The 14,672-nt window shown below is 44.2% G+C and overlaps 1 protein-coding gene across 4 annotated transcripts in view; it reads right to left on the minus strand.

The window, feature by feature from the left end:
- Positions 1-7,679: 7,679 nt before the first annotated feature.
- TNFRSF11B (TNF receptor superfamily member 11b) overlaps positions 7,680-14,672 on the minus strand; it is a 172,954-nt gene continuing 165,961 nt past the window's right edge. For all 4 annotated transcript variants that reach the window (XM_053242717.1, XM_053242719.1, XM_053242718.1 and 1 more), the window contains 2 exons: positions 13,067-13,291; positions 7,680-9,614 (listed from right to left, as the gene is read on the minus strand). In XM_053242717.1, coding sequence (XP_053098692.1) covers positions 9,226-9,614; positions 13,067-13,291 — 614 coding nt within the window. In that variant the 3' untranslated portion in view covers positions 7,680-9,225. The remainder of the gene's footprint in view (positions 9,615-13,066; positions 13,292-14,672) is intronic.

Raw genomic sequence — 14,672 nt, forward strand, 5'->3', positions numbered from 1 at the left:
TTGTAAGGTGTTCTTTGCTGGTCTGTGACTGTATCAATCTTCTTAGGGTTCTCTTCTCCGTGCTTAAGGGCCAAACTGCATGTTACAGTCAGCAATGTTTGGCCCCTGTGTGCTTGAATCGTTCCCTCTAAATAGCAGCCATGGGAGGGGAGAATACAGACTGGGAGTGCAGCATGGAAGGAGGATGACCAATTCTGGCTACCCATGTTGACCCACAAGAATTGCTCCCTCCACATGAACCGTGCCAGTCCTCCGACTGGCATGGTTGCCATACAATCTATTATCAGGAGCATGCAGAGCTCCTGAATCTTAGCTGCAAGCTCCCCCATGGACTTCCAGTTGTGAGAACCAACCCATTCTCATGTTTATATCTGTTTTGTGTTAGTGAATTTCAGATTGAAAAGTCATCCAAACCTGTATGCTCAGTTGTATACCAAGGAGTAAATAAAGCATTTTCTGGGAAGGGAGATATGCCTGGGCATGCTATATTTAGGGGGCATTTAAAGAAGCAAGAAAACAAACAGCAACATAATTCTGCATATGTCCAATAAACACAGCTTGATTTTGATACTTAGAAAGGTACATTAACCCTGGAAAGACACAGAAAGCAGCATGAATTGCAACTTGCCTAAGTCTTCTCTCCCTGAAAAGTAGGTAAGTCTTAAAAATAGTGCATCTATCTAGCTATATATATATGTCAGCCTGCCTATATTTAGGAAGCCTTAGCTCATGAGGACTAGACACTGCTGTGATAATAGTAGAAGTGGGTGTGGAACAGGAAATCCATTTTCCCCCCATGGACGGAAGACTGGTCCCCACAGATGCTAAAAATGCAGAACAACTAAGGAAAGTGCCCTTCTGAACTCCACCTGAACTTTGGTTTGTCTGTTTCATAAAAACTAGGGCTTAAAAATAATCGGATGAATTATCTGCACATCATTCTGAGACAAGTAGACAGAGACTGTCAGGTGGCCTAATCCTTTTCTCAAACAAGTTGCACTGAAATAAGTCCGTATTGCTGGATGGCAACCCAGAGGACAGGCATGAGAATCCCCTGATGTAGGGGGGCAAAAGGCAACCATGGCATCTCCTAGAGATGCTTGTTTTCCAGTCCCATGGCCTGCTGCTCTCCCCGCCTGTTGCGTCAAGCAAGACTGATGACAAGACTGGGGGAAGAACAAGCAAGTGGAGCTGTGACTGCTTCATCAAACATTGCATTGGGGAGCTTAAGGATTGGGGAAGGAGTTCTCAACCTTGGGTCCCCAGATGTTGTTGGACTACAACTCCCAAGATCACCTTTGGCCCTTCTGGTTGGGGATAATGATGGGAGTTGTAGTTCAACAACAGCTGGGGACCCGAAGTTGGGAATCCCTGAATTAGAGGCACCTTCAGGGGCAGCCCTTCCATGAGGCAAGGCGAGGGAGTCACCTTGGGCAGCAGGCAATGGGGACACCAACAGGTTGGCAAGGTGCCCCCATCACTGCCATTTGGGCAGCTCTTTGGGACCAAGCTGAGCCGCGTAAACTTTGCAAGGAGTGCCTCTCCCCACACTCCTTGCAAAGCTTGCGAGAAGCACAAAGAGAGGAGACTACTGGCAGCCGCTCTTCCTCCCCACCCCCCACTCTTTCAAAGCTTGCAAGGGTTGGTTCTGAAAGGGGGCTGGCCCCCCACCAGGCGCATGGGGCAAGGCAGCATTTTGCACCTTGCCTCAGGCACCACAATACCTTGGTTCACCCCAGGCACATCTCCCCGGCTGCCACCTAGCAATCCTAATGGAAAGTTGCCTTCTATTATTTATTTATTTATTTATTTATTTATTTATTTATTTATTTATTTAGCTAGCACATTTTTATACCGCTCTAGCCCAAGGTCTCAGGGCGGTTCACAACAAACAAATACTAAAAACAATTTAAAACAAATAATAAACAATCAAAAGTTTAAAAAATTAAAAGTTAAAAAGCTAAAAAGTTAAAAGTTAAAAAGCTAAAAAGCTTGGGTAAAAAGATAAGTCTTTAGACCCCTTTTAAAAGCCACTAGAGATGGGGAGACTCTTATTCCCACGGGAAGTGCGTTCCAAAGTCTATTGAGTCATTGCAGGACCTGGGGTATTAAGGCAGATTCATTTCAAGAAATTGAATGTTTGTATATACTACAGTGGCTGCCAAGCTAGCCAAGACAAGACTCCTGCAAGGTATTCTTGCAAGATTCTAAGAAGCGTGGGTTGGGAAATCTAGAGCCCTTTATCATGATCAGAAGAAAGGGCTCAAAAGGGGTGAGGTGAGGAAGCCTCGAAATGCTTACCTCCCCCGTAGACGATCTCCCTGCTGTTGCTTGGCAGCGGATCACCCGCCCACACGACTGCCGGCTGCTTCCAGCAATATGGAGGTTTGGGGGCTGCAAGGCCCCCATAATTCCCATAATGCACCATGTGAGTGTGCGGTGCATTGTGGGGAGCCTCACGACCCAGGCCAGGAGGCTACTTGTGTGTAGGTGCTGCACAGCTCTGACATGTGATCATTTAGCCAAGGGTTAGAGTGCACTCACGCCCGTAACCATGGCTAACAGCCGGGCCTGCATGGCAGCAACCCCTGTAGAGAGCCCCAGCTGTTAGCCATGGTTACAGGTGCAGCAAAGACTGGGCTTAGGCAGCCAAGCCCGATCTTCGCTGTGCATGTGGACAGACTCACAAACCATTTCAGAATATTTGGGATCTGTTGAAAAAACGACCCAGCACAATCCTTCTTCCTATTCATAGACATTGAGAGGGAATTCCTATAGGACACTAATGTGCCCTCACATTCTGCCCCATAGCTGTGAGTGTGGAGTGCTACCTGCAGTACGATGCTCTTTCCATCATGAGATCGAGTGGCCTGCTTCTGCTCAGGGCTATATGTCCAAGCTGTTCCCATCAGGGAGATGATGCATTGTGGCCCAAGTACCCCAAGGCACATGGGACAGTCTAATTCCACTGAATATATAGTGCCTCCTAAGTCTCAGTACCATGTTCTCTACACAAAGATGCCCGTAACTCAGTGTGAGACATACTTTGTGTGCAAAATGCCCAGTCTTTGGCCTCTTGTCTTAAATAAATAAATAAATAAATCTCAGATAGCTGTGCTAAAAAAGACCTCTTTCTGATGCATTGGAGAAGTACCACCAGTCAGAATAGAAAGCATTAAGTAAAATAGAGCAAAGGAATGATAGTATAAGGAATGATAGTATAAGGTTCATGGATCTCTGTAAGTACTGATGGCTGACATGTTGAACAGTCCTATGCTGGCATCTCCAATTGGCAGGTGCAGCTGCAGTCATCTAAGGAAATGCCGGTGGTCTTGCACAAGAGTACAGGTGCATAATGTTAATTATGTGCACACTTGCACTCTTGTACAGGACTGCTGGCACTTCCTTTGGCACTTCCTTAGACATCAGCAGCATGGGCCCATCGGAAATGCCAGCATTAGACTGTGAACCATGTTGGCAATCATTTTGTGATACTGATAGTTCATGACTACTAGACTGGTGCATTGTCCTTTATGATCTGTCATTTAAATTTGATGTACACCAAGTAGAAATATATATATTAGGCAGTTTACAAATATGATAGATAGATAGATAGATAGATAGATAGATAGATAGATAGATAGATAGATAGATAGATAGATATTCTTCATGTAAAGTCTTCAGGTTAAGATACCTTTGTTATAATTCCTTATGGTAGGAGAGCTACTTGAGAAGGTTCAGCTCTAATGTGAGACAGAATGTGTGCCATGAAATAATGATGATGATGATGATGATGATGATGATGATGATGATGCAACTTTACTGGGAACAGCCTATATTCTGCGACAATATCTATAATAACAGCAACAACATTGATAATAAAATTCAGCTATCCCAAGTCCTTGGGAAGGACTCGATGTCTGGATAAAGCAAACCAGTCAATAACACCTGTCTGACTGTTGTTGTTATTGTTGTTGTTATTATTATTATTCAATTTCTATACCGCCTTTCCAAAAATGACTCAGGGCAGTTTATACAGAGAAATAATAAATAAATATGAAGATTAATGAAATGACAGGACATTGCCAGTTACTGAATTTATTCTTATCATTGGGCATTCCATTTGGATGTTCCAATAACCAAAATATCTTGGGATGGTCATAAAGCCATGTGAAACTGCCTTGCATTGAGCCAGGCCACAAGTCCATCTTGCCCAGTATTGCCTATTCTGACTGGCATCAACTCTTGAAGGTCTCAGGTGGGGGGTCTTTCCTACTACCTGAGATTCTGGGGATTGAACCTAAGACCCCTTGCATGCAAGGCCCATGCTCTACCATGGAGCTCTGATCTCTCCTCTGTTGTGAGCAAAACATCTTGTTCATCTCCTCTTCCTACTATGTGGGAGGAGCCATAACTCAATGGCAGAGCATATGCTTTGCATGCAGAATGTCCCAGGCTGATACTCTACTTAAAAGGAGTAGGTGACGAGAAAGACCCACTTAGGAACATGGGAAACTGCCCCATGCTGAGTCAGACCGTTGGTCCATCTAGCTCAATATTGTCTACCCCAACTTGGGGCAGCTTTGCCAAGTTTCAAGCAGAAGTCCTTCTCGGCCACAACTGGAGACATCAGGGACTGACCATCTGCATGCAAAACAGATGTTCTACCGCTGCTCTACAGTCCCATTCCCAAAGGTGGTCCCCCATCCAGGCATTGACCACACCAAGCTCTGCTTAGCATCAGCAAGGTGGATGATTCATGTGCCCTTAGACCATGCTCTGAGACCCACTTGAGACCCTAGAGAAGCAGTGCCTGTCAGAGCAGACAATACTAGTCTAGATGGCCCAAAAATCTGACTGGGTAGAAGGCAGTTTCACTGGTGATATCTGCAGTCTGTGTGCTACCTTCCCCACCCCATCCCCATGAAACTCTATATGCCGTTCCAGGCATTTCAAAGAGAAGACAATGAAACATACCTGTCCTTTTTTTCAACTCCTTTCCCCCTCCTAAGACTCGGCCCCCACAACATTGCTTTTCACACATCTTCAATAAATGTCACTTCTGACTAAAGACATCCATCCTTTTGCTAGAAAGTGTTTAAAAACTCCCCGAAGATTATACAGTGCAGTTTAGGGAGAAAGCAAGTTTAATGTCTTGTGACAATGAATCAATATAGGTTTTATTAAAGCTTCCAGAAAGACATCTTGAGACATCTATAATGTGTGATGCATTCAGGGTTAAGCCGGACACAGATGGCTTTTTATATCTTTTGCTCCTGCAGCCTCACTTGGTCTAAATATTTGTTTGAGATGACAGCCATGGATCCAGGACTGCCTTGGAAACCCTGAAATCAGCACTTTAAGAAAGAAATGCACCATGTGGAACAATAATTCAGAAAACCCAAAATAATGCCTGGATATTGATGTATCCCAGATTCCTTGAAATGGCATAGGGTGGCAATTCCTTTGGCTTTACACTTATGTTTTCTGAGGAGCTGGAGATATACAGAATTTGTCATTGGGTTTTTTTACACCTTTTTGTGGAACTTTACTTTTACTACTGACATGCATTCCTGCCTTGTAATTCTTGATGCTTCAATGCATGTGTAAGTTTACCATTAGCTTAATGTAAGAACATAAGAAGAGACTTGCTGGATCAGACCCAAGGCCTAGCAAGTCCAGCATCCTGCTTCACACAGTGGCCCACCAGATGCCTCTAGGAAACCCACAAGCAGGAGATGAAGGCATGCCCCCCTTTCCTGATGTTGCTCCCCTGCAACTGGTATTCAGAGGTATCCTACTAGAATACCTCTAGAAGCCACTGATAGCTCTGTCCTCCATGAATTTGTCTAAGTCCCCTTTAAAGCCATCCACACTGGTGGCTATCACCACATTCTTGGGCAGAGAATTTCATACATTTGTACTTGTAAAAAAAAGTACTACCTTTTGTTGGCCCTAAATTTCTTGGCAATCAGTTTCACAGGATGACCCTTGGTTCTAGAATTGTGAAAGTGGGGAAAAAACACCAGTCTTCTTTTAGGTGCTTTCTTTGATATGATTTCTTGCTAAGCTAGTCCCCTTGGGGCAGGCGGGGGTAGTTTTCTGTATAGATCAAGCACAAATCTACTCTGCTGATTATGTATTTACCCAGCACTACAGGACCAGGGACATGATGGCAGTTAAGTTTCTCATTCCAGCTCATACCGAGTAAGATTTTCTTTACCCACCAAGATATCTTCTGACGCAAAAGCCTTAAAGTGATCCAGGCTCCAGGGTCCTGGTGAGGCTGAGCTCATGGAAGGGTTTGTAGGAAGCAGGCCTGGCAGCAGCATGGAACAGTCAGGAGCAGAAAGCAAGTGCAGGAAACTAATAGGCAGGAGCTGCTGCATATCCATGCCAAGGTGGACAACTTGGAACCAGAAAACAAGAGTGGTCAACGTCTGGTCCTTCAGAACCCCAATGCGGTCCCAGAATCCAGATGTTTCCCACCAGCAAGTATATACAGGAGGCCCTCTTTATTCATGGGGGTTCCATTCCTGCCTATTTCCACAGATAACAAAACAAAATAAAGAGACCTTAACCCTATGGAGATTGAGGGGTTAGGTTCCTGTGTGTGCTGAAGTCTGCAAGAAAGGGGGGGAGGGTTGAGCAGAAATAAGCACAGTAACTTGCTCTCCAGCCCCAGCCCCCCCAAAACCTCCCAAATCCTCCGGTTTTTGTTCTTGTTTTTCAGGAAAGAGACACAAAATGGCTCTGCACTATAAAATGGCGGAATGAATGATGCCAGAAGTTATTTCCAGCCACTCAGGAACTGCAGATAGGTGAAAATAGCCTTATTTTCACCAGCAAATAAAGAAACTGGGTCCCTATGAACTGACCTCAGATGTGGGAATCCGTGAATGGAGAACTCGTGAGTTACGAGGGTCTCTTGTATTTGGTATTAACGGAACTCTTATATACTCCCTTGGCCCAAGTTCCCCCTCTGCCCCCTTGCTGAGGAGTGGTAAAGGTAAAGTTGTGCTGTCGAGTCGGTGGCGACCACACAGCCATGAGGTAGAATACAGGAGTGCTTTACCATTGCCATCTCTCATGCAGTATGAGATGATGCCTTTCAGTATCTTCATATATTGCTGCTGGTGTTTCCCATAGTCTGGGAAACATACCAGCGGGGATACCAGCTGGTGTTTCCCATAGTCTGGGAAACATACCAGTGGGGATTCAAACCAGCAACCTCTGGCTTGCTAGTCATTTTCCCACTGCGCCATTAGGAGTGGAGCAGCCCTCTGTCTAGGAGCCCAGCCTAACCTCTGTGCTATCTTTTGCTAGTAATGTTGCCTAACTGGTACCTGAGATCTGTGATGTGTGAGGCCCGTTAGGGTGAGGATGCTGGCCCCTTGGGGGCAGCTGACTTGGGTCTTGACATCTCTAGGGTTATCACCTTGCAGCCTGGTGGATTCAGGCTCATTGTCCGACTCCCAGGGCCATGGCTGTCTGCACCACTGGCCTTCTGACTTAATTAGCCCCTCTCCCTCTGCATTATTTCCCAGTCTGTTGCCTGTCATGGAGGTCATGATAATCAGCTTTAACTAGCAGTAATGAACTATGGTTTCCTTCATCAGGTGCATTATGTTAGCTTTGTGCATTCCAAATGGCAGTGACTAAAGAAACAAACCACAGAGTTAAATGAAAAAAATGTAATGGCTTTATAAAACATAGTCAAAATCCAGTCTGAAAACCAATCTTTTAAATATGGTACATTCACGTTCTAACACAATACATAATCTACAGCTCATTAATACATACGTCCATGAAGTAACTTTTTTTAAAAAAAGGCTGAATTAGGAAATTACTTCCAGAAAATACCACAACCTATACAGACGGACCTCAGAAATAATCTTTAAACATCCACAGAAGAATGAAGGAAGGCCTTATTGGAAATGTCACGTGTGCGTGGCTTATAAATACACCTCCTCACTCCTTTTAGCTTGAAAATAGACAGTGTAACACCACTCCTTGTTCTGCATATGAGGATAGCAACAGACAACCACTTGGCTGTTCCCCACATGGTTTTTCTAACTACATAAAGAGCTGGTAGGCTTTAGACCACCATTCAACATGCAGTATTACATGCTGCCAGGGTACCATTTCAGATTTGGGTAGAAGAGACAAAGGTTTCAGTAGTGAGAGGGCAATGTTCACAGCACAACTGAAATACCTACTCTTGGAGATAATCAAGATTAAAAATGCAATTCTATGCATGTTTACTCAGAAGGAAGTCCAACAGCTGACACCCAGATGGACATTACGTTTTGTCCAAACAGTGGGGGAGAGGCAATTTTCACCAATCCCCCTTCCTTCTGCAGCCCTCAATGTCTCCTGAAAACATGGCCCTGAGGTTCCCATAACCCTTGGGGACATATTTGGGGGAGGCACAGTGGGCTGCAGAGGGAAGGAGAGATTGGGAAACATCACCCATCTCTTGTTGCACACACAATGTTTTTCAGTGTGTGCAGCATTTGCCTGGATGTCAGCCACAGTATCCTACTGGACTTACTCCTACATATGTGTGCATAAGACTGTGATTTAGGCTGCATTCTTATATATGCTTACTGAAGAGCAAGCATCACTGAGCTCACTAGAACTTACTCCTAAGTAAACATACGGAGGATTGCACTGTAAATGCCATACAAAAGGGAGTGTATTTCAAGAACACGAGCTTATTTTCAAAATATCTCATAATAAGAAATACAAGTACTCTTATGGTCTGGAACATGTGGGGGTGTGGGCAGGAATGCAGCTGCTCTCATCTCTCTCTAAATAGCGCTTCGTCTCCTCACATGGTTAGATTTGCCATATGGGATTTTTTTTTTAAAATTGCCAGCATTTGGTAAGTGGCTATCCATTTCTACCCTGAATCTCAAACTGTTTCCATTTAAGTTAATAAATATATACAATACTCTAGTTTCAGTGAATATAAATAGCAAATATGAGCGTAAACCTGTTCCAGTATTTCTTTGCGCACCCACTGGGAGTCTTGGATGTATAAAGATTCCAGATCAGGACTTTAGTGTTATAAAAACAATTTTTAAAAAAATCTAAGATAGTTCTGAACTATCCCAGTTAGACATATAAATATAAATAAGCATAATATAGGAAAACATTTCCCCCCAGATTGAATCATTACTGCTAGCAGCAAGTGGAGAATGAAGGATAAGACAGTTGAAACTACACACGTCTCACTTTTACCAAGTGGATTTGGTTTCCTAGCATTTCTAAGAAAAGCTTCTGGTATAATTTGTACATTGTGAGGCTGTGGATAAACTTGACCACCTTCCTGAGGCCTTGAATTGTCGTCTTGGGAAAATGGTACGTTTTCAAATGCTTCAGACCATAAGTCAGGCCTTTGATGGTATCTTGGTCTCTGTTTTTTATTCTCCACATATTGAGAAGCTTCAGAACCTGTTGCGGGGATTTGCACATCTTCAAAATACGTTCAATTTCTTCTTTCCCCACCTTTTTCCCTGGGAAATTTTCCATCAAAATGTTGAGCTGCTCGAAGGTGAGGTTGAGATGGCCAATGTGCTTTAAGACACTGTTTTCACAAAGATCAATACCTACAAACCAAAGAAGTCCAGTTATTTTATTTCCAATTATCAGAGCTAAAAACCTCAAAAATTAAGAACACAAGAAAAGCCCTGCTGGATCAGGCCCAAGCCTATCTAGTCCAGCATCATATTTCACATAGTGGCCTCTGAGGCTGGTGGTGGCCTATAGCCACCAGACTAGTAGCCATTGATAGACATCCTCCATGAATTTGTCCAAGCCCCTTTTAAAGCCATCCAAGCTAGTGGCCATCAACACATCCCATGGCAGAGCATTCCATAGGTTAAGTATGTGTTGTGTGGAAAAGTACTTCCTTTTGTTGGTCCTAAATTTCCTGGCCTTCTGTTTCATGGGATGACCTCTGGTTCTAGTGCTGTGAGAGAGGGAGAACAATTTCTCTCTGTCCACTCTCTCCACACCATGCATAATTTTATACACCTCTATCATGTCTCCCCATAGTCACCTCTTTTACAAACTAAAGAGCCCAGATGCTGTAGTCTTGCCTCATAAGGAAGGTGCTGTAGGCCCCAGATCATCTTGGTTGCCCTCTTCTGCACCTTTTCCAGTTCTACAATGTCTTTTTTAAGATATAGTGACCAGAACTGTATGCACTACTCCAAATTTGGTCGCACCATAGTTTTGTATAAGGGCATTATAATATTGGCATTTTTATTTTCAATTCCCTCCCTAATGATCCCTAGCATGGAATTAGCCTTTTTCACAGCTGCCGCACACTGAGTCGACACTTTCAATTTGCTATCCACCATGGCCCCAAGATCTCTCTCCTGGTGAGTCACCGACAGCTCAGACCACATCAGTGTATATGTGAAGTTGGGGTTTTTTTGTCCCAATATGCATCACTTTACACTCGCTTACATTGAACCACATTTGCCATTGGGTTATCCCCTTCCCTAGTTTGGAGAGATCCTTTTGGAGCTCCTCACAATCTGTTTGGATTTCACTACCCTAAATAGTTTAATGTAATCTGCAGATTTGGCCACTTTGCTGCTTACTCCAACTTCTAGATCATTTATGGGTAAGTTAAAGAGCACTGGTCCCAGTACAGATCCCTAGGGGGCCCCACTTATTATTTTGCTCCACTGTGAAAACTGTCCATTTATTCTTACTTCCTGTCCTTCAACCAGTTACCATCCACACTTAAATCTGTCCCCTTATCCCATGACTGCTAAGTTTACTCAAGAGCCTTTGGAGCGGAACTCTGTCAAAAGCTTTTTGGAAGTCCAACTATACTATGTCAACTGGATCACTGTTATCCACATGCCTATTTACATGTGATTCCATCCCCCAGATTCTTTTAGACTCTTCCTTAAGCTTGTCACTTCTTGTAATGAAGAACAAATCTATACACAAACATAAATCAGTGAAAAGAACCCTGGGAACTATCAAAGAGTTATAGCACTAACAATTCCATGATAACAATCTTTTGCTCCCACACAGCACTACATCCCAGGATTCCTCGGAAGAAGCCACAACAGTCAAGTTAGATTTGCAGTGCAGGCACGTTCATAGCAGCACTGATACTAATGTGTGTCTGCAGTCCTGACCTCTATCCTGTCCAGCCTTCAAGGGCAGGCCTTCCATGAGGTGAGGTGGTCTCGTCAAACGCCAAACTACAAGGGTGCTTGCAGGGTGGCAAGATGCCCTCCACTGCCACCTCACCTGCCTCCCTCTGCCACTTGAGTAGCTCTTCCCTATCCTTAGCAAAGAGCTGCCTCTTTCCTCCTGACCTCCTCCTCTTCCTGCTTGCTGTGTCTGGCTTCTCCTGTGACTCAGGGCTGTTAATGAGAAGAGGAAAGAAGGGGAAGAGGAAGTGTAGACTATAGAGTAGAGTCCACAGTACACCAATGCTCTATTCAAAGGATATTGCACATGCTCTGTAGAATGTCTACAGTACTATATGCCCTTTCCTCATCTCCTCTTCTAGTTCCTGCTCTTCTCATCAGCCCTATAATAAGGGAGGAGGTGGAGGAGGGTGTGTGTAATGTGCAGCCTCTATTGTCACAACAAAGGAAGAGAAAGCAGGAGAGGTGAATGAGTGTGTCTGCATTATGCACATGAAATCAAGCAGCACTGGCTTTTCACCCCTGCTGCTGCTTGAAAGGAGGGAGGGAGGTTGCATTTGGTGTCTTGTCTCAGTCTTCGGCCACCTCCACTGCTGGCCTTAGCTACGCCGATCTCTTACCTTAATCCCTCACCACTCACACACATCCTTCCAATAAACACATGCAGGATTTTGCATCCTTTAATATAATTTCAGAAGGCTCTGCTCAATGCCTAGGCCACCTGAGACTTGGTTGGCAGCCATAGCTGCATCTGGGCTGTGGGATCTCATCCCCACCTGGCATCCCCTCACCCCTGAAGCTCAATCTGGCATTTTGACAGGTAGCAAAAATATTTCCCTTTTGGTTTTTTCTTTGGCTTGGCCTGACTGGGTGGTTACTATTGGCTTTATTCTCTGCTGTTGATTGCTTTTTTGTACTACTGTATATTTAACTGGTGCTTTTAGTTAGAGGGGGTTCTCCAGCTCAGGAGTTTTGAGCATGAGTTCAGAGAAGTTTGCTCCTGCCCCACCAACCCTCCCTGCCAACCCTTCATATCCCCCAGATGTGCTCTTTACCTACCTCCGCAGCAGAGCGGGGTGTGGAAGGGGGCTCCTTCCTTTCCCCACATTGCCCAAAATTCTAAGACTAAAGTGTGGGAGGTATAGCGAGGTTTCCCCTTCTTCTCTTTCCTCCAGATATCCCTCTGTTCCTGGACAGCACAGCAGAGCAAGGATGCAAGGAGGGAGGAGAACAGGGGAAAAAGTGCCCACACTTGACTGTCATATGCCAGAGGGAAAGAGGGAACTGCCACTGGGGCAAGAAAACCCTTTGGGGGACAAAGGGTTGGAGGACTGGCAGGCAGCAGGAGAACATTTGTTCATCCTCTTATTGGTTTTTAAAAAATGATTCAACTTCTTGCCTCCCCTGCCCCCCGCTGCCCAAGAAGTTGTTGAATGGTCAGTATGAGGTGAGTTGCAATGGATTTGCCCATCACTAGTTTTATTGTATGCTCTTGTTTTAAATTGTTAACTTTGCAAGTTGTTTGGGGGGCTATTATCCTGAAAGGTGATTGGGGGAAATGAATGAATGAATGAATGAATGCCCCTCTGCATGCTGGTTCACATTCCTGAAGCTCTTAGATGTGCTGGATACAGATAATCAAACTCATGTTTGCACATTCTCACAATGAGTGGGGTGATAGGAGACATGGGGTGGAATACAATGGTGCACAATGTTTCATATATATTCGGGTCAAAATCTTAGAGCTACAATGACCAACTCTACTATTCTGGGCATCACAAAAATCTCATGAGTAATTCCACAGCTAGGGGCAAACATCTCATGTGAAGAATACGTGTATAGCTACACCTGTACATGTTTCCTGTGATGTGTAATGGTACCTTGTATAATGTTCTTGACCATATTGTGGTTTTTGTTCTGCTGCTTCCATAATTTCAGGAGATGGAAGGTCTGTTCCTGACGGCCATGCCTTTGTTTAATCCTCTCTATGATATCCTCATCGACTCTTTCACCAGGCAAGCTCTCCATGAGCATGTTCAGCCAGTTGGGTGTGAGTTTTGTAGGGACGGCAAATCTGAAGAATGCTTCTTCGCATAAGGTTACATCTAAAAAAGACAATATTGAGTTTCAAGAATTGATTAGTCTTGACCACTCATTAAAAAGTGTGACATTCCCAGCATTATTTCACTGACATAGTTGGCTTATGTAGGACAGTGAGCCACATATGAAGCTGCCTTCTACTGATGCAAACCATTGGTCCATCTAGCTCAATACTGTCTACCCTGAATGGCAGTAGCACTCCAAAATTTCCGACAGGGATCTTTCCCCATTCTACCTAGAGATGCCAGGCCTTCTGCATGCAATGCAGGTACTCTACTACTGAACCACACAGTCTCCCCACATAATGTGGTGTGATGATATTGCAACGTAAGCAAAATGTCATGTTTAAAATGGATGAGAGACAGATCTAAGGCTTGTTCCCATGATGAAAAGTTGGGTAGCAGGAGTGACTAGCCAGGGTAGGAAAGCCATGTGTGCTCCCAATCAGCAGCCTTGTGTTTGCAAAGATCAAATTAGGAGGAGGGGAGAGAAATCTTGTGGGAGGCAGGAGTTGGGTATGATGGCCATGGCCAACCCACATTCTGTCCCCACCATCTGACCAAGCATGGTCGAAAGCTGTCCTACCCAGCTCCCATATGATCACTCTTCCCTCCCCCTCCTTGTTCTTTGCAAACACACTGCTATTTGCTGCTAAGTGAGCAAAGAGGCACCTTTTTAAAGTGGTTATTCTCTTATATTTAGCAACTGGCCCTATCCATCTCAAGCACAGCATCCTTCCATTGGCTGTTGCTGGTGTCTCTATCTTATGTTTCTTTTTTAGCTTGTGGGCCCTTTAGGGACAGGAAGCCATCTAATCTATCTATCTATCTATCTATCTATCTATCTATCTATCTATCTATCTATCTATCCTGCTTTGGGAGCTTTTGTTGAAAAACGGTATATAAATATTTGTCGTATTTACATGACTGCAAATTGAGAGAACACATGGCTCTCCTACCCTAGCTGGGTGCTTCTCCTATGCAGCTTTTTCTCATCAGAAAAGCCTTTTGCATAGCAGGACCTCCACATTAGGCTGTGGACATCTTGCTGTGGTACATAGTCACAGACACACAAAATATACACACAGCCCAGATTGCTTTCTGAGCACTACTCATCAAAGCTCTTGATAAATGATATGTATTAATGTTTTATTAATAGTATGTTGTCTTTCCATATCATTAACATCGTAGGACCTCCAACTAAGTGTTGGACAAAAAGAATGCGGAAACAAAAACAAAACAAACCGCAGGCCCTGCAAACAGGCTCATATTCTAACTATAAAACAGAGAAATAAGGAAGAAGAAGAAACAAGAGGGAAGGGTGGAGCTGGAGGGAAGGTGAACTAGACCTTCAGAAACAAGGTTCATTTTAAAGCACTTCGTAAAT

Source organism: Hemicordylus capensis, chromosome 4 (assembly GCF_027244095.1).
Source record: "Hemicordylus capensis ecotype Gifberg chromosome 4, rHemCap1.1.pri, whole genome shotgun sequence".
NCBI lineage: Eukaryota > Metazoa > Chordata > Lepidosauria > Squamata > Cordylidae > Hemicordylus > Hemicordylus capensis.